Consider the following 19,325-nt stretch of genomic DNA (forward strand, 5'->3'; position numbering starts at 1 on the left):
AACGGGTATTTGGGAGAGGAGGCGGGGTTATGCAAATAGAAGCGCGGAGTGGGTTGGGGTTATGTAAATTAGAGGCGTAGCTGGTATTTGGGGAAGGGGCGGGGTTATGCAAATAGAGCGCGGCTTGTTTGGAAGAAGGGGTTGTGCAAATGAAGACCGTTGGGTGGGCGGGGCCATGCAAATGACGTTGGGCGTGAGACCTGAAGGTAGGGGTGGTTATGCAAATCAACGCCCTTAAAGAGCATCGCTGCGCGGCTAGTGGGGCGTGGTTATGCAAATACAGGGCGTGTTCCTGCAGGGGGCGGGGTTTACTCTCTAGGGGCGGAGCCAGGGCTCCCTGGTGGGAACCAAATGGGACAAATCCCCCCAAAATCGGGAAAATCCCCTTTTCCACGGGGCAGCCCCCCGAAAATGGGGCAGACCCCCCCAAAACGGGGCAGATCCCCCCAAAACGGGACAGACCCCCGAAAATGGGGCCGATCCCCCCCAAAATGGGGCAGACCCCCCCCAAAATGGGGCAGACCCCCCCAAAATGGGGCAGACCCCCCCAAAACGGGACAGACCCCCGAAAATGGGGCCGATCCCCCCCAAAATGGGGTCGATCCCCCCCAAAATGGGGCAGACCCCCCCAAAATGGGGCAGACCCCTCCAAAATGGGGCAAACCCCTCTAAAATGGGGCAGACCCTCCCCAAAATGGAGCAGATCCCCCCTCAAAATGGGGCAAACCCCTCTAAAATGGGGCAGACCCCCCCAAAATGGGGCAGACCCCTCCAAAATGGGGCAAACCCCTCTAAAATGGGGCAGACCCTCCCCAAAATGGAGCAGATCCCCCCTCAAAATGGGGCAAACCCCCCAAAATGGGGCAGACCCCCCCCCCCAAAATGGGTTAGATCCCCCCAATACGGGGCAGACCCCCCCAAACGAGGCCGACCCCCCATTTCAACGACTCACCCCCTCCCCCTCACTCCCCCAGCCCCCTCCCCGCACATCCCCCACCCCAAATTCCCCATGGTTTTTTTTTTTCCCCCCCCCGGATTCCGCAGGACCTGGAGCCCCCCCTGGTGCTGCCCGGCCCCGGGTTGGCGCTGCTGCCCCCCCCGCGCTGTCCCCAGCCCCCCCGTGTCCCCGGGACCCCCCCGCGGGGCCTGGAGGGGCTGGGGGGCCCGGTGACCACGGTGGATGGGCGGCGGGAGGACGACATCGATGTCCGCGACCCCCCCCCGGCTGTTGCTGGGACCGCCGGGACCCCCCCCGGGCACGGCTGGGACCCCCCCCGGGCGTGGCCACGGCCCCCCCAGCATGGAGGAACACCTGGCCAGCATGCACGAGAAACTGCGGCACGAGGTGACAGCCCGGGGGGACACGGGGGTGACAAAACGGGGAGGGGGGGACAAAACGGGGAGGGGGGGACAAAATGGGGAGGGGGGGACAAAATGGGGAGGGGGGGACAAAATGGGGAGGGGGGGACAAAATGGGGAGGGGTGACAAAATGGGGAGGGGGTGACAAAACTGGGGGGGGGACAAAACGGGGAGGGGTGACAAAACTGGGGGGGATTGACAGGAAAAGGGGAGGTGACAGCACCCAGGGGAGGTGACAGCAGCCCCGGTGACCCCCCCCGTCCCCTCCCCAGCTCCCCAATTTCTTCCTGAAGATCCCGGATTACGGCCTGTACGCCCCCGACGTGGAGTTCCAGTGCCACCACCTGCACCTGCACACGCGGTGGGTGACGCACCTGCCGAGGGGACAGCGGGGCGCGGGGGGGGGCAACAGTGGGGTACGGGGGGTGACGCTGACAGCGATGTCCCCATGTCCCCGTGTCCCCAGGGGCAGGCCCATGTACGCCGTGGCCGTGGCGCTGTGCCGGGCGCTGGCCTGGGGTTACTTTGCCAGCCTGAGGCTGGAGGTGCTGGCGCTGACCCGGCACCCCGAGGACTGGAGCGTGCGCGCGCGCTGGCGCCTCACCGGGCTGCCCCTGCACCTGCTGCTGCTGCGCTGGTACCGCCGCGACAAACGGACCCTGCTCAGGTGAGGGCGCGCCTGGGGCACGCCTGTGCCACACCCACACACGCCTGTGTCACCCCTTGTGTCACCTCCCTTCTGCCACCAGGACAAGTGGCACTTCCTGCGCTCAGTGACACACCCGCGACACACCTGTGTCACACCTGTGCCATCCCTGTGTCACACACACACACCTGTGTCCCCCCTGTCCCCCTGTGTCATCTCCTGTCACACCTGTGTCACACCTGTGTCACACCTGTGCCATCCCTGTGTCACACACACACACCTGTGTCCCCCCTGTCCCCGTGTCATCTCCTGTCGCACCTGTGTCACACCTGTGTCACACCTGTGCCATCCCTGTATCACACACACACACCTGTGTCCCTCCTGTGTCATCTCCTGTCACACCTGTGTCACCCCCAGACACACCTGTGCCACCCCTGTGTCACACACACACACCTGTGTCACACCTGTGTCACCCCCAGACACACCTGTGCCATCCCTGTGTCACACACACACACCTGTGTCCCCCCCAGACACACCTGTGTCACACCTGTGCCATCCCTGTGTCACACACACACACCTGTGTCCCCCCTGTCCCCGTGTCATCTCCTGTCGCACCTGTGTCACACCTGTGTCACACCTGTGCCATCCCTGTATCACACACACACACCTGTGTCCCTCCTGTGTCATCTCCTGTCACACCTGTGTCACCCCCAGACACACCTGTGCCACCCCTGTGTCACACACACACACCTGTGTCCCCCCCGTGTCACCCCCAGACACACCTGTGTCACACCTGTGCCATCCCTGTGTCACACACACACACCTGTGTCCCCCCTGTGTCACCCCCACACACCTGTGTCACACCTGTGCCATCCCTGTGTCACACACACACACCTGTGTCCCCCCTGTGTCACCCCCAGACACACCTGTGTCACACCTGTGCCATCCCTGTGTCACACACACACACCTGTGTCCCCCCTGTCCCCGTGTCATCTCCTGTCACACCTGTGTCACACCTGTGTCACACCTGTGCCATCCCTGTGTCACACACACACACCTGTGTCCCCCCTGTCCCCGTGTCATCTCCTGTCACACCTGTGTCACACCTGTGTCACACCTGTGCCATCCCTGTGTCACACACACACACCTGTGTCCCCCCTGTCCCCGTGTCATCTCCTGTCGCACCTGTGTCACACCTGTGTCACACCTGTGCCACCCCTGTGTCACACACACACACCTGTGTCCCCCCTGTCCCCGTGTCATCTCCTGTCGCACCTGTGTCACACCTGTGTCACACCTGTGCCATCCCTGTATCACACACACACACCTGTGTCCCTCCTGTGTCATCTCCTGTCACACCTGTGTCACCCCCAGACACACCTGTGCCACCCCTGTGTCACACACACACACCTGTGTCCCCCCCGTGTCACCCCCAGACACACCTGTGCCATCCCTGTGTCACACACACACACCTGTGTCCCCCCCAGACACACCTGTGTCACACCTGTGCCATCCCTGTGTCACACACACACACCTGTGTCCCCCCTGTCCCCATGTCATCTCCTGTCGCACCTGTGTCACACCTGTGTCACACCTGTGCCACCCCTGTGTCACACACACACACCTGTGTCCCCCCCCGTGTCACCCCCAGACACACCTGTGCCATCCCTGTGTCACACACACACACCTGTGTCACACCTGTGTCACACCTGTGCCATCCCTGTGTCACACACACACACCTGTGTCACACCTGTGCCATCCCTGTGTCACACACACACACCTGTGTCCCCCCTGTGCCACCCCCCCACACACCTGCGCCCCCCGGGGCTGGGTGGGGGCCGATGCCACCCTCCCCCCCCCGATGTCCCCGATGTCCCCAAGTCCCCCGTGTCCCCCCAGGTCCTACGACGCCCTCTCCACCTTCTTCCTCAACTCGCAGGGGCTCATCCGCTGCCACCGCGTGGACAAGGTGAGTCCGGGGCGCGCCTGGGGCGCACCTGGGCGCACCTGGGCGACGCGCCCAGGTGTCCCCTGACCGCCGTGTCCCCTGCCCTCAGCTGATGCCGGCTCCCACGGCCGTCCCCGAGCCCAAGAAGCTGCTGGTGGCCGCGGCGCTGGCCGCGGCGCTGGCGCGGCCCTGAGGCGGCCGCGCCCCTCCCCAGGTGTGCCCTCCCCAGGTGTGCCCTCCCCTCGTGTCCCCTCCCCTTAACTTAATGTACAGAATAAAGGACAGCGGTGACACGCGGGTGACAAGGGACAGCAGCCAGCGCCGGGGGAGGGGAGGGGAGGGGGTGGCGCCGGGGCTCTGCCGCCGCCGCTGTATTGGGGCCGTCCCCACGTGTCCCCAGGTGTCCCCCAGGTGTCCCCAGGTGTCCCCGAGGTGGCCCCGGGGGGCTCAGCCCAGCTCCTCCCGCGCTTTTCCGGCTTTCTTGGGCATTTTGCGGCCGCTGCCGTCCTCGAGCTCCTTGGCCTGGTAGTAGTGGGGGGCCACCTCCAGCAGCCAGGAGCTGTCGATCTCGATCACCTGCGGGGGCGAGGGACACCTGTCACACCTGGGACAGCGCCTGTCACACCTGGGGACAACACCTGTCACACCTGGGACAGCGCCTGTCGCGCCTGTCACACCTGGGGACAACACCTGTCACACCTGGGACAGCGCCTGTCACACACGTCACACTTGGGACAGCACCTGTCACACACGTCACACGTGGGACAACACCTGTCACACACGTCACACGTGGGACAACACCTGTCACACCTGGGACAGCGCCTGTCGCGCCTGGGACAGCGCCTGTCACACACGTCACACCTGGGACAACACTTGTCACACCTGGGACAGCGCCTGTCACACCTGGGGACAACACCTGTCACACCTGGGACAGCGCCTGTCGCGCCTGTCACACCTGGGGACAACACCTGTCACACACGTCACATGTGGGACAACACCTGTCACACCTGGGACAGCGCCTGTCGCGCCTGGGACAGCGCCTGTCACACACGTCACACCTGGGACAACACCTGTCACACCTGGGACAGCGCCTGTCACACACGTCACACCTGGGACAGCGCCTGTCACACACGTCACACCTGGGACAACACCTGTCACACCTGGGACAGCGCCTGTCACACCTGGGACAGTGCCTGTCACACACGTCACACCTGGGACAGCGCCTGTCACACACGTCACACCTGGGACAGCGCCTGTCACACCTGGGACAGCGCCTGTCACACCTGGGGACCCCACCTGTCACACCTGGGACAGCGCCTGTCACACCTGCCACATCTGGGACAGCACCTGTCGCACCTGTCACAACACCTGTCACACACGTCACACCTGGGACAGCACCTGTCACACCTGTCACACACCTGGGATAGCGCCTGTCACACCTGTCACACACCTGGAACAACACCTGTCACACACGTCACACCTGGGACAGCGCCTGTCACACGTGTCATATCTGGGGACAGCACCTGTCACACCTGTCACACCTGGGGACATCCCTAGGGACACCTAGGACAGCTGGGGGCTGTCTCCACCACATCCCCAAGGTGTGCCCAGGTGTGCCCAGGTATCCCAGGTGTCCCCAGGTGTCCCCAGGTGTGCCCAGGTGTGCCCAGGTGTGCCCAGGTGTGCCCAGGTATCCCAGGTGTCCCCAGGTGTGCCCAGGTATCCCAGGTGTCCCCAGGTGTGCCCAGGTATCCCCAGGTGTGCCCAGGTGTCCCCAGGTGTGCCCACCTGTCTCATGAACTCCTCGCAGGGGCACACCAGCTCGTGGTGCAACACCGAGCGTGTCCCCGTGTCCCCACACCCACACCCTGCCCCGTGTCCCCACCTCCCCAGGGTGTCCCCAGGTGTGCCCAGGTGTCCCCAGGTGTGCCCAGGTGTCCCAGGTGTGCCCACCTGTCTCATGAACTCCTTGGAGGTGCACACCAGCTCGTGGTAGAGCACCCAGCGCGGCTGCAGGGCGAAGAGCGCGCTGTTGGGGTGGATGAACACGGGCTGCTGGTGCTTCACCGTGCGGTACCCGCCGCGCGCCAGCCGCGCCGTGTGGTAGAAGAACCCCGCCGTGATGGCCTGGGGACGGGGACAGCGTCACCGGGGACGGGGGACGGGGACAGCGTCACCGGGGGCTGGGGACAGGGGGCTGGGGATGGGGACAGCGTCACCGGGGACAGGGACAGCGTCACTGGGGGCTGAGGACAGGGGGGACAGGGGACAGGGACAGCGTCACCGGGGGCTGGGGACGGGGGGGACAGGGGGATGGGGGCAGCATCACCGGGGGCTGGGGACAGGGGACAGGGGACGGGGACAGCGTCACCGGGGACGGGGGACAGGGGACAAGGACAGCGTCACCGGGGGCTGGGGACAGGGGGGACAGGGGGATGGGGGCAGCATCACCGGGGGCTGGGGACAGGGGACAGCGTCACCGGGGGCTGGGGACAGGGGACAGGGGACAGGGACAGCGTCACCGGGGGCTGGGGACGGGGACAGCGTCACCGGGGGCTGGGGACGGGGGACAGGGGACGGGGACAGGGACAGCGTCACCGGGGGCTGGGGACAGGGGGCTGGGGACAGGGACAGTGTCACCGGGGGCTGGGGACAGGGGGGACGGGGGACGGGACAGCGTCACCGGGGACTGGGGGGGACAGGGAGGGGCGCCAGGGGTGTTTTGGGGGACATTTGGGGACGTTTTTGGGGTGTTCTGGGGATATTTTGTGGATATTTCGGGGTGTATTTTGGAGTGTAATTTGGGGTGTTTTGGGGTGTATTTTGGGGTGGTTTTGGGCTATTTTGGGATGCATTTTCGGACCGCTTACCTTCCTGACGAGGTCCAGGTTGGCCCCGCACGAGGACGGGGCTGAGGTTCCCGGGGTGTTTTGGGGATATTTCGGGGTGTTTTGGGGATATTTCGGGGTGTGTTTTGGGGTGTTTTTGGGGATATTTCGGGGTGTATTTTGGAGTGTATTTTGGGGTGTTTTGGGGTGTATTTTGGGGTGTTTTGTGGATATTTCGGGGTGGTTTTGGGCTATTTTGGGATGCATTTTCGGGCCCTTTACCTTCCTGACGAGGTCCAGGTTGGCCCCGCACGAGGACGGGGCTGAGGTTCCCGGGGTGTTTTGGGGATATTTTGGGGTGTTTTGGGGATATTTCGGGGTGTGTTTTGGGGTGTGTTTTGGGGTGTATTTTGGGTTATTTTGGGGTGTGTTTTGTGGATATTTCGGGGTGGTTTTGGGCTATTTCGGGGATGCATTTTCGGGCCGCTTACCTTCCTGACGAGGTCCAGGTTGGCCCCGCACGAGGACGGGGCTGAGGTTCCCGGGGTGTTTTGGGGATATTTCGGGGTGTTTTGGGGATATTTCGGGGTGTGTTTTGGGGTGTGTTTTGGGGTGTATTTTGGGTTATTTTGGGGTGTGTTTTGTGGATATTTCGGGGTGGTTTTGGGCTATTTCGGGGATGCATTTTCGGGCCGCTTACCTTCCTGACGAGGTCCAGGTTGGCCCCGCACGAGGACGGCGCGATCTCCACGCGCTCCATCAGCCCCTGCAGCTGATCCCGCACGTCGCGGGCGCGGCGCAGCGACCGCGCCTGCACGAAGTGCTCGTAGCACCACTGCAGCGAGTGCCCGCTGGCCACCCACTGCGGCCACACCCAGGGGACGCCGCCGCGACACCCAAGGGACGCCGCGGGCGCGGGAGGAGCGAGGACAACGAGAAAAGGACACGCAAAGGGACGCGGTCAGCGCTGCTGGCCGCCGCCCCGTCCCCGGTGACGTCCCCGGTGATGTCCCCGCACCTGGTTGTAGACGTTGAGCAGCACCAGGTGGTCGCCGCCGGGCACGCTGAAGGCCACCCTGGCGCTGTCGGCGTGCAGCACCTTGTCCTTGGGCCGGTAGAAGACGGCGTTGTTCACCGACAGCATGGCGGCCACCGTCAGCACCTCCTCGGTGCAGCCGTACCTGGGGACGTTGGGGACATTGGGGACACTGGGGACACTGAGGGGACACTGAGGGGACATTGGGGACATTGGGGACACTGGGGGGACATTGGGGACACTGAGGGGACATTGGGGACATTGGGGACACTGGGGGGACATTGGGGACACTGGGGACTCTGAGGGGACACTGAGGGGACACGGCCGCCACCGTCAGCACCTCCTCAGTGCAGCCGTACCTGGGGACATTTGAGACATTGGGGACACTGGGGGGACATTGGGGACATTGGGGACACTGAGGGGACACTGAGGGGACATTGGGGACACTGGGGACACTGGGCACTCTGAGGGGACACAGCCGCCACCGTCAGCACCTCCTCGGTGCAGCCGTACCTGGGGACGTTGGGGACATTGGGGACACTGGGGGGACATTGGGGACACTGGGAGGACATTGGGGACACTGAGGGGACACTGGAGACATTGGGGACATTGGGGACACTGGGGACACCCCGGGGACACTCTGAGGACACTTTGGTGACACTCTGGGGACACCCTGGGGACACTCTGGGGACACCCTGGGGACACTTTGGGGACACCCTGGGGACACTTTGGGGACACTCTGGGGACACCCTGGGGACACTCTGGGGACACTCTGGGGACACCCTGGGGACACTTTGGTGACACTCTGGGGACACTCTGGGGACACCCTGGGGACACTCTGGGGACACCCTGGGGACACTCTGGGGACACGGCTGTCACTCACTGCTCGCTCGCCAGGATCATCTTGGCCAACATCGGCTCCACCGGCAGCTCCGCCATGCGCCGGCCCAGCTGCGACAGGGACAGCGGTGACACGGGTGACACGGGTGACACGGGTGACGCCCGCGGCCCCTCCCAGTCCGTCCCAGCGCCCCCAGTACCGTGGTGAGCTCCCCCAGGTGGTTCAGGGCGCCCAGGGCGTAGAGCTGCTCCAGCGCCAGCACCAGCGTCTCGTGGGGGGGCGGGTCCAGGAAGTCGAAGTGGATGAGGTCATTGATGCCTGGGGACACCCCGATGTCACCTGGTGTCCCCAGGGTGCCACCCCGCTGTCCCCAGAGCCCGGGGACACCCCCGATGTCACCTGGTGTCCCCAGTGACCCCCAGAGCTCAGGGACACCCCGATGTCACCTGGTGTCCCCAGTGACCCCCAGAGTCCAGGGACACCCCCGATGTCACCTGGAGTCCCCAGGGTGCCACCCCGCTGTCCCCAATGTCCCCAGAGCCCGGGGACACCCTGAAGGTGGCACCGAGGTGACCCCAGAACAACCCAGGAGTCCCTGAAACGTCCCTCAGGATCATCCCAGTTCATCCCAGTTCATCCCAGTCTCCCCCAATCCCCTCCCAATCCCATTCCAGTCCCTTCCAGTCCATCCCAGTGTCCCCAAATCCCTTCCCAGTCCCTCCCAGTCCCCCCAGTCCCCTCCCAGTCCCTCCCAGTCCCCTCCCAGTCCCTCCCAATCCTCTCCCAGTCCCCCCCAATCTTCTCCCAGTCTCCCCAGTCCCCTCCCAGTCCCCCCCAAACCCCTCCCAGTCCCCTCCCAGTCCCTCCCAGTCCATCCCAGTGTCCCCAAATCCCTTCCCAGTCCCTCCCAGTCCCCCCAGTGCCCCCAGTCCCGCGCTCACCCAGGCTCTTGAGCAGCAGCACCAGGGAGCCCAGGTCGGCTCTCTGGATCTCGGGCACCGGGCTCTCCTCCAGCTCGTGCTGGAACGCCCACGCCGTGTACAGCCGGAAACACTTCCCGGGCGCCACGCGCCCCGCGCGCCCCGCGCGCTGATTGGCCGACGCCTGGGGACACGGGGACGGCGTTGGCACCTGGCACCTGGCACCCGGGACACGGCACCCAGCGCCACCTGCCCTGCCTGGGCCTGTGCGCTGATTGGCCGAGGCCTGGGGACACCGCGGGGACATGGGGACGTGGCACCTGCACACGGCACCTGCCCAGGAGACTGGAGGTGACGCTCAGGTGACACAGGTGACGCTCAGGTGACAATGAGGTGACACAGGTGACCTCCGTGCCCGTGCGGGGGGCTCACAGTGGGGCACAGCAGTGACAGTGGGGTGGCAGTAGGGGTGACACAGGTGACACCGGTGACACAGGTGGCACTCAGGTGACACAGGTGACACTCAGGTGGCCTTACCCGTGAGCAGGGCGTCACCACCAGCGACTCCATGCCCGTGCGGGCGCTGTAGCTTTTCTGTTTGCAGAAGCCGGGGTCCAGCACGTAGACGATGCCGTCGATGGTCACCGACGTCTCGGCGATGTTGGTGGCCACCACCACCTGGGCCGGCCAGGTGACGCTGGGACGCGCCCTGGCAGGCCACGCCCCCTCCCGCCCGCACCCGGTTTAGCCACGCCCCATTTACGGCGCACGCTGTTAAGTCCCGCCCACCTGGATCTCCACCCGGATCTCCACCCAATCAAGTCCCGCCCTGCAAGCCACACCCAATTAAGCCACACCCCTTCGGAGCAAACCAAATTAAGCCACTCCCAGGAGCCCCACCCCTTTGGGGGCCACACCCAATTAAGCTCCACCCCTTAATCATAGTTCATTTTTAAACCCCACCTCTTTTCCATGGAGCCACACCCCCTCTCAGGCTCCTCCCCCTCCCTTAAAGGACCGGCGCACCTTCCTGGCTCCCTAAATTAAACCCCACCCATTTCTAATTAAACCACGCCCCCTCCCCAAGGCTTGCCTCTCTCTTAAAGGGCCGGCGCACCTTCCTGGCTCCCTAAATTAAACCCCACCCATTTCTAATTAAACCACGCCCCCTCCCCAGGGCTTGCCTCTCTCTTAAAGGGCCGGCGCACCTTCCTGGCTCCCTAAATTCACCTCCACCCCTTTCCCCTTAAACCCCACCCCCTCTCCCTCAAACCCCACCCCTTCCCCGCCGAACCACGCCCCGTGCCGAGGCCCCGCCCCATCTCTTAAAGGGCCGGCGCACCTTCCTGGCGCCCGGGGGCGTGGGCTGGAAGATGCGGGCCTGCAGCTCCGAGGGCAGGTTGGCGTAGATGGGCAGCACCAGCAGCTCGGGCAGGCGCGAGCCCAGGCGGCGACAGCGCTCCTGCAGCAGCTCCACGCAGGCCTCGATCTCCTCCTGCGCCGGGGACAGCGCGGGGACATTGAGGGGACATTGGGGACATTCAGGGCGTCGGGGACACCCAAGGGACATCAGGGACACAGAGGGGACACCAGGGGACAAAGGTCATCACTGGGGACACTGGGGACATGGGCGGGGATGGGGACGGCAGGAGGCCGCGGGGTGACACCGAGGGGACACCGGGGTGACACCGGGGTGACACTGACCTGCCCGGTGAGGAAGACCAGGATGTCCCCGGGGGGTTGGGTGACGTGGATCTGCAGCACCGACACCACGCACGCCTCCAGGTAATCGGCCTCGGGCGCCTGCGGGGACAGCGGGGACACGGGGGGACAGGAGAGGACAAGGGGGGACATGGGGGACACAGGGGGACAGCAGGGGACATCAGCACCAGCCGTCCCCCTCGTCCTGTGTCCCCTCATGTCCCCAAATGCTCCCAACACCTCCCCCCACACCCCCAGGTACCCCTGAACACCCCCAGTGTCCCCAGTGTCCCCAGTGTCCCCATGTCCCCAATGTCCCCAGTGCCCCCAATGTCCCAATGTCCCCAGTGTCCCCAATGTCCCCAATGTCCCCAGTGTCCCCAGTGTCCCAATGTCCCCAGTGCCCCCAATGTCCCAGTGTCCCCCAATGTCCCCAGTGTCCCCAATGTCCCCAATGTCCCCAGTGTCCCCAGTGTCCCAATGTCCCAATGTCCCCAGTGTCCCCAGTGTCCCCGTGTCCCCAGTGTCTCAATGTCCCTGATGTCCCCTCAGTGTCCCCAGTGTCCCCATGTCCCCAATGTCCCCAGTGTCCCCATGTCCCCAGTGTCCCCAATGTCCCTGATGTCCTCTCAGTGTCCCCAGTGTCCCCATGTCCCCAATGTCCCCAGTGTCCCCAGTGTCCCCAGTGTCCCAATGTCCCCAGTGTCCCCGTGTCCCCAGTGTCCCAATGTCCCCAGTGTCCCCAATGTCCCCAATGTCCCCAGTGTCCCCAATGTCCCCAATGTCCCCAGTGTCCCCAGTGTCCCCAATGCCCCCAGTGTCCCAGTGTCCCCAGTGTCCCCAATGTCCCCAATGTCCCCAGTGTCCCAGTGTCCCCAGTGTCCCCAATGTCCCCAATGTCCCCGTGTCCCCGTGTCCCACCTTGGTGTAGTAGATGTCCACGGGGAAGCGGCGGCCCGGGATGCGGAAGACGGGCGCGTGGTCGAAGAAGGCCGAGAAGCGCTCCGTGTCCAGCGTGGCCGAGGCCACCAGCACCTTGAGCTGCGGCCGGAAGCGCGCGATGTCCTTGATGAGGCCGAAGAGCACGTCCGTGTGCAGGGTCCGCTCGTGGGCCTCGTCCACCATGATCACACTGGGGACACGGGGACAGTGACACGGGGACAGGGACACGGGGACAGGGATGGGGCAGTGGCTGGCCCTGCTCTCTGTGTCCCCATCATCCTCATGTCTCCCAGGTGTCCCAGGTGTCCCCGGTGTCCCCATGTCCCTCCAGGTGTCCCCGGTGTCACCTGTAGGAGGCCAGGTCGGGCTCGGTGAGGAACTCCCTCAGCAGCATCCCGTCCGTCATGTACTTGAGCACCGTGCGCTCCGACGTGCAGTCCTCAAAGCGGATGCTGTACCCGACCTTGGGGACGGGGACACGCCGCTGTCACCTCCCCGGGGTCACTGTCGCCTCCCCGGGGTCAGTGTCACCTCCCCGGGGTCACTGTCGCCTCCCCGGGGTCAGTGTCACCTCCCCGGGGTCACTGTCGCCTCCCCGCGGTCACTGTCACCTCCATGGGGTCACTGACACCTCCCTGGGGTCACTGTCACCTCCCCGGGGTCACTGTCACCTCCCTGCAGTCACTGTCACCTCCATGGGGTCACTGTCACCTCCCTGGGGTCACTGTCACCTCCCTGCAGTCACTGTCACCTCCATGGGGTCACTGTCACCTCCCCGGGGTCAGTGTCACCTCCCCAGTGTCGCCCCACGTCCCCCCCAGTGTCCCCAGTGTCCCCCATGTCCCCTCAGTGTCCCCAGTGTCCCCCTCAGTGTCCCCAGTGTCCCCGTGTCCCCGCTGTCACCTCGTTGCCCAGCCTGGTCCCCAGTGTCCCCCAGTGTCCCCCTCAGTGTCCCCAGTGTCCCCCCCAGTGTCCCCAGTGTCCCCCCAGTGTCCCCGTGTCCCCGCTGTCACCTCGTTGCCCAGCCTGGTCCCCAGTGTCCCCCATGTCCCCCCAGTGTCCCCAGTGTCCCCCCAGTGTCCCCAGTGTCCCCGTGTCCCCGCTGTCACCTCGTCGCCCAGCCTGGTCCCCAGTGTCCCCAGTGTCCCCCCCAGTGTCCCCAGTGTCCCCCTCAGTGTCCCCAGTGTCCCCAGTGTCCCCAGTGTCCCCCCGGTGTCCCCGTGTCCCCGCCGTCACCTCGTTGCCCAGCCTGGTCCCCACTGTCCCCAGTGTCCCCCTCAGTGTCCCCAGTGTCCCCAGTGTCCCCAGTGTCCCCCCGGTGTCCCCGTGTCCCCGCCGTCACCTCGTTGCCCAGCTTGGTGCCCATCTCCACGGCCACCCTGGCGGCCACGCTCATGGCGGCCACGCGCCGCGGCTGCGTCACCCCGATCTTCAGCCCGCCCCGCGTGTACCCCTGGGGACACGGGGACACACACGGGGGACACGGGGCTCAGCGGGGTGACAGGGACCCCGGCGACCCCCGTGACCCCCCGCCCAGAGCCCAGGTGACCCCAAATCCCCCCCAGTCCATCCCAGTGACCTCCCAGTTCATCCCAATCCTCTCCCAATCCCCTCCCAGTCCCCCCCAGTCCCCCCCAATCCCCTCCCAGTCCCCCCAATTCCCTCCCAGTCCCCTCCCAGTCCCCCCCAATCCCCTCCCAGTCCCCCCAATCCCTCCCAGTCCCCTCCCAGTCCCCCCCAATCCCCTCCCAGTCCCCCCAATCCCTCCCAGTCCCCTCCCAGTCCCCCCAATCCCCTCCCAGTCCCCCCCAATCCCCTCCCAGTCCCCCCAATTCCCTCCCAGTCCCCTCCCAGTCCCCCCAATCCCCTCCCAGTCCCCCCCAATCCCCTCCCAGTCCCCCCAATCCCTCCCAATCCCTCCCAGTCCCCCCCAATCCCCTCCCAATCCCCTCCCAGTCCCTCCCAGTCCCCCCCAGTTCCCCCCAATCCCCTCCCAGTCCCTCCCAGTCCCCCCCAATCCCCTCCCAGTCCCCCCCAATCCCCTCCCAATCCCCTCCCAGTTCCCCCCAATCCCCTCCCAGTCCCCTCCCAGTCCCCCCCAATCCCCCCCCAGTCCCCCCAATCCCCTCTCAGTCCCTCCCAGTCCCTCCCAGTCCCCCCCAGTCCCTCCCAATCCCCTCCCAGTCCCCCCAATCCCCTCTCAGTCCCTCCCAGTCCCCCCCAGTCCCCCCAGTCCCGGTCCCGGTCACCTCCTCGTGCAGGTACTGGGGGATCTGGGTGGTTTTCCCGGAGCCCGTCTCGCCCTCGATCACCAGCACCTGGTGCTGCCCCACGGCCGCCACCAGCTCGTCGCGGAACGGGAAGATGGGCAGCGAGCGGCGGCTGTCCTGCAGCGACTGCCGGCGCCGCTCCGCCTCGGGGACGGCCTCGGGGACGTCCTGGGGACACCGGGGACACCGGGGACACCCTCAGGGTCACCAATCCCACCCCAGTGACCTCCCAGTGACCTCAGTGACCTCCCAGTGACCCCAGTGACCTCCCAGTGACCCCAGTGCCAGCGCCGCTCGGCCTCGGGGACGTCCTGGGGACACCGGGGACACCGGGGACACCCTCAGGGTCACCAATCCCACCCCAGTGACCTCCCAGTGACCCCAGTGACCTCCCAGTGACCTCAGTGACCTCCCAGTGACCCCAGTGCCAGCGCCGCTCGGCCTCGGGGATGTCCTGGGAACACCGGGGACACCGGGGTCACCCTCAGGATCACCAATCTCACCCCAGTGACCTCCCAGTGTCCCCAGTGACCTCCCAGTGACCCCAGTGACCTCCCAGTGTCCCCAGTGTCCCCAGTGCCGGCGGCGCTCGGCCTCGGGGATGGCCTCGGGGACGTCCTGGGGACACCGGGGACACCGGGGTCACCTCGGGGTCATCCAGGTCACCCTCAGGGTCACCAATCCCACCCCAGTGACCTCCCAGTGTCCCCAGTGACCTCCCAGTGACCTCCCAGTGTCCCCAGTGTTCCCAGTGACCTCCCAGTGACCCCAGTGCCAGCGCCGCTCGGCCTCGGGGACGTCCTGGGGACATTGGGGACACTCTCAGGGTCACCAAACCCACCCCAGTGTCATCAATCTCTCCTGAACTGTCCCAAATCCGCCCCAGAACCCTTTCCCTGACCCCAAATCCCCCCTGAACTGCTTCCTGTGACCCCAAACCACCCCAAACCCCCCCTGGGTGACCCCCAAAACCCCCCCTGGGTGACCCCAAACCCCCCTGGACCACCCCAAATCCCCCCTGGGTGACCCCAAACCCCCCTGGACCACCCCAAATCCCCCCTGGGTGACCCCAAACCCCCCTGGACCACCCCAAATCCCCCCTGGGTGACCCCAAACCCCCCTGGACCATCCCAAACCCCCCCTGGGTGACCCCAAACCCCCCCAAATCCCCCCTGGGTGACCCCAAACCCCCCTGGACCACCCCAAACCCCCCCTGGGTGACCCCAAACCCCCCTGGACCACCCCAAATCCCCACTGGGTGACCCCAAACCCCCCCAAATCCCCTCTGGGTGACCCCAAACCCCCCTGGACCACCCCAAACCCCCCCTGGGTGACCCCAAACCCCCCTGGACCATCCCAAACCCCCCCTGGGTGACCCCAAACCCCCCTGGACCATCCCAAACCCCCCCTGGGTGACCCCAAACCCCCCTGGACCATCCCAAACCCCCCCTGGGTGACCCCAAACCCCCCTGGACCACCCCAAACCCCCCCTGGGTGACCCCAAACCCCCCTGGACCACCCCAAATCTCCACTGGGTGACCCCAAATCTCCACTGGGTGACCTCAAATCATCCCAAATCCTCTCTGGGTGACCCCAAATCATCCCAAATCCTCTCTGGGTGACCCCAAATCTCCCCTGGACCACCCCAAATCCCCTCTAAACTCCTTCCCATGACCCCAAATCCCCCCGGACTCCTTCCTGTGACCCCAAACCCCCCCAAATCCTCTCTGGGTGACCTCAAACCCCCCCTGGCTGACCCCAAACCCCCTGGGTGACCCCAAATCCCCCTGGGTGACCCCAAATCCCCTCTGGGTGACCCCAAACCATCCTAACCTCCCCCGGCTGACCCCAAACCCCCCCAGACCCCCTCTAAACTCCATCCTGTGACTCCAAATCCCCCCTGGACCACCCCAAACCCCCCTCTGGGTGACCCCAAATCCCCCCAAATCCCCCCTGGACCACCCCAAACCCCCCCTGGCTGACCCCAAATCCCCTCTGGGTGACCCCAAATCCCCTCTGGGTGACCCCAAATCCCCCCAAACCCCCCCTGGCTGACCCCAAATCCCCTCTGGGTGACCCCAAATCCCCCCAAACCCCCCCTGGCTGACCCCAAATCCCCTCTGGGTGACCCCAAATCCCCCTGGCTGACCCCAAATCCCCCCAAACCCCCCCTGGCTGACCCCAAATCCCCTCTGGGTGACCCCAAACCCCCTCTGGGTGACCCCAAATCCCCCCAAACCCCCCCTGGCTGACCCCAAATCCCCCCAAATCCCCCTTGGGTGACCCCAAATCCCCCCAAACCCCCCCTGGCTGACCCCAAATCCCCTCTGGGTGACCCCAAATCCCCTCTGGGTGACCCCAAACCCCCTCTGGGTGACCCCAAATCCCCCCAAATCTTCCCCAGACCATCCCAAATCCCCCCTGGCTGACCCCAAACCCCGCAGGCCCCACCTTGTGGGGGTCCGTGCCCTCCAGCTGGGCGGCGCTGACGAACTGCACCATCTCCTCCTCCTCCAGCAGCAGCTGGTAGTCGCGGGCCGGGCGGGCGCGGGCGGCGTCGCGCGCCCCGAAGCGCAGCGCGGCCGCCCCCAGCAGCTGCTCCTCCCAGCGCCTCTGCTCGTCCCGCGGCGCCAGGGCCTCCTCCGGCGCCTCCTGCGGCTCGGGGATCTTCTGCGGCGGGAGGGCAGCCTCAGGGCACGGGGTCTGGGGTCAGGGCACGGGGTCTGGGGGTCTGGGGTCAGGGGACGGGGTTTGGGGTCAGGGCACGGGGTCTGGGGTCAGGGGACGGGGCCTGGGGGGTTTGGGGTCAGGGCACGGGGTTTGGGGTCAGGGGACGGGGTCTGGGGGTTTGGGGTCAGGGGACGGGGTTTGGGGTCAGGGCACGGGGTCTGGGGGTCTGGGGTCAGGGGACGGGGTTTGGGGTCAGGGGACGGGGTCTGGGGTCAGGGGACGGGGTCTGGGGGTTTGGGGTCAGGGGACGGGGTCTGGGGGTTTGGGGTCAGGGGACGGGGTTTGGGGTCAGAGGACGGGGTTTGGGGTCAGGGGACGGGGCCTGGGGGGTTTGGGGTCAGGGCACGGGGTTTGGGGTCAGGGGACGGGGTCTGGGGGTTTGGGGTCAGGGGACGGGGTTTGGGGTCAGGGCACGGGGTCTGGGGGTTTGGGGTCAGGGGACGGGGTCTGGGGTCAGGGGACGGGGTCTGGGGGGTTTGGGGTCAGGGGACGGGGTTTGGGGTCAGGGGACGGGGTCTGGGGTCAGGGGACGGGGTCTGGGGGTTTGGGGTCAGGGACGGGGTTTGGGGTCAGGGGACGGGGTCTGGGGTCAGGGGACGGGGTCTGGGGGTTTGGGGTCAGGGGACGGGGTTTGGGGTCAGGGGACGGGGTTTGGGGTCAGGGCACGGGGTTTGGGGTCAGGGGATGGGCTCTGGGGTCAGGGGACGGGGTCTGGGGGGTTTGGGGTCAGGGGACGGGGGTCTGGGGGGTTTGGGGTCAGGGGACGGGGGTTGGGGTCAGGGGACGGGGTTTGGGGTCAGGGCACGGGGTCTGGGGGGTTTGGGGTCAGGGGACGGGGGTTGGGGTCAGGGGACGGGGTTGGGGTCAGGGGACGGGGTTTGGGGTCAGGGGACGGGGGTTGGGGTCAGGGGACGGGGTTTGGGGTCAGGGGACGGGGGTTGGGGTCAGGGGACGAGGTTTGGGGTCAGGGGATGGGGTTTGGGGTCAGGGGACGGGGTTTGGGGTCAGGGGACGGGGTTTGGGGTCAGGGGACAAGGTTTGGGGTCAGGGCACGGGGTCTGGGGGTTTGGGGTCAGGGGACAGGGGTTGGGGGGTTTGGGGTCAGGGGATGGGGTTTGGGGTCAGGGGACGGGGTTTGGGGTCAGGGGACGGGGTCTGGGGTCAGGGGACGGGGTTTGGGGTCAGGGGACGGGGTCTGGGGGTTTGGGGTCAGGGGACGGGGTTTGGGGTCAGAGGACGGGGTTTGGGGTCAGAGGACGGGGTTTGGGGTCAGGGGACGGGGTTTGGGGTCAGGGCACGGGGTCTGGGGTCAGGGGACAAGGTTTGGGGTCAGGGCACGGGGTCTGGGGGTTTGGGGTCAGGGGACGGGGTCTGGGGTCAGGGGAGGGGTTTGGGGTCAGGGGACGGGGTTTGGGGTCAGGGGACGGGGTCTGGGGGTTTGGGGTCAGGGGACGGGGTTTGGGGTCAGGGGACGGGGTTTGGGGTCAGGGCACGGGGTTTGGGGTCCCCCAGGGGGAATTTGGGATTGTTTAGAGGAAGATTTGGGCTGAGGGGACAGGGTTTGGAGGGATTTGGGATGGTCCAGGGGGGATTTGGGGTCATAGGAAGGGGTCTGGGGTCCTGGGCAAGATCCTGGAGACTCCAGGATGGATTTTCCTTTTCCCTGACCACACTCTCCGCTCCCAGCCCGGATTTTTCCCTTCCCAGACCAGAATTCCCCCCCCCAGGATAGATTTTCCCCTTCCCAGACCAGAATTCCCCCCCCAGCCCGGCTTTTTCCCTTCCCAGACCAGAATTTCCCCCCCAGCCCGGATTTTTCCCTTCCCAGACCAGAATTCCCCCCCAGCCCGGATTTTTCCCTTCCCAGACCAGAATCTCCCCCCCCAGCCCGGATTTTTCCCTTCCCAGACCAGAATCTCCCCCCCCAGGATAGCTTTTTCCCTTCCCAGACCAGAATCTCCCCCCCAGCCCGGATTTTTCCTTTCCCAGACCAGAATTCTCCCTCCCAGCCCGGATTTTTCCCTTCCCAGACCAGAATCTCCCCCCCCAGGATAGATTTTTCCTTTCCCAGACCAGAATTCTCCCTCCCAGCCCAGATTTTTC

At 65.8% G+C, this 19,325-nt stretch overlaps 2 protein-coding genes across 3 annotated transcripts; one reads left to right on the plus strand and one right to left on the minus strand.

Moving 5' to 3' along the window:
- Window positions 1-1,044: 1,044 nt before the first annotated feature.
- Window positions 1,045-4,147, plus strand: CUNH6orf136 (chromosome unknown C6orf136 homolog; the record flags this gene model as incomplete). Its single annotated transcript, XM_066175097.1, is given in 6 exon segments — window positions 1,045-1,214; window positions 1,216-1,345; window positions 1,633-1,721; window positions 1,827-2,027; window positions 3,906-3,975; window positions 4,064-4,147. Coding segments are annotated over 6 exon segments (744 nt in total), but the record flags the coding sequence as incomplete, so codon positions are not given.
- A 69-nt stretch (window positions 4,148-4,216) lies between these two features.
- On the minus strand, window positions 4,217-17,088 carry DHX16 (DEAH-box helicase 16). 2 transcript variants are annotated; one of them, XM_066175095.1, is made up of 15 exons: window positions 16,944-17,088; window positions 14,472-14,660; window positions 13,565-13,675; window positions 12,570-12,685; window positions 12,202-12,412; window positions 11,284-11,382; window positions 10,922-11,074; window positions 10,117-10,257; window positions 9,601-9,763; window positions 8,859-8,977; window positions 8,702-8,769; window positions 7,801-7,963; window positions 7,483-7,644; window positions 5,908-5,983; window positions 4,217-4,530 (listed from the first exon to the last, which is right to left on the minus strand). In XM_066175095.1, the coding sequence occupies exons 1-15, from the start codon at window positions 16,992-16,994 to the stop codon at window positions 4,217-4,219; spliced, it is 2,136 nt and encodes a 711-aa protein (XP_066031192.1). In that variant the 5' UTR covers window positions 16,995-17,088. The 2 variants fall into 2 exon arrangements, with proteins under 2 accessions (XP_066031192.1, XP_066031193.1); XM_066175096.1 differs by having other exon boundaries at window positions 4,254-4,530; window positions 5,908-6,081.
- Between the last annotated feature and the right edge of the window lie 2,237 nt (window positions 17,089-19,325).

Source organism: Chamaea fasciata, unplaced genomic scaffold (genome assembly GCF_029207755.1).
Source record: "Chamaea fasciata isolate MVZ Bird 193981 ecotype frontalis unplaced genomic scaffold, bChaFas1.0.hap1 SCAF_1307, whole genome shotgun sequence".
NCBI classification, from domain to species: domain Eukaryota; kingdom Metazoa; phylum Chordata; class Aves; order Passeriformes; family Sylviidae; genus Chamaea; species Chamaea fasciata.

Coding starts and splice junctions, on each gene's coding strand:
- DHX16 (XM_066175095.1), bottom strand. CDS start 16,994: ATGGTGCAGTTCGTCAGCGCCGCCCAGCTGGAGGGCACGGACCCCCAC. Junction 11,383..12,201: donor TGGACATCTACTACACCAAG/GTGGGACACGGG, acceptor CTGTCCCCGCAG/GCGCCCGAGGCCGATTACCT. Junction 10,258..10,921: donor CGCCCCCGGGCGCCAGGAAG/GTGCGCCGGCCC, acceptor TGGCCGGCCCAG/GTGGTGGTGGCCACCAACAT.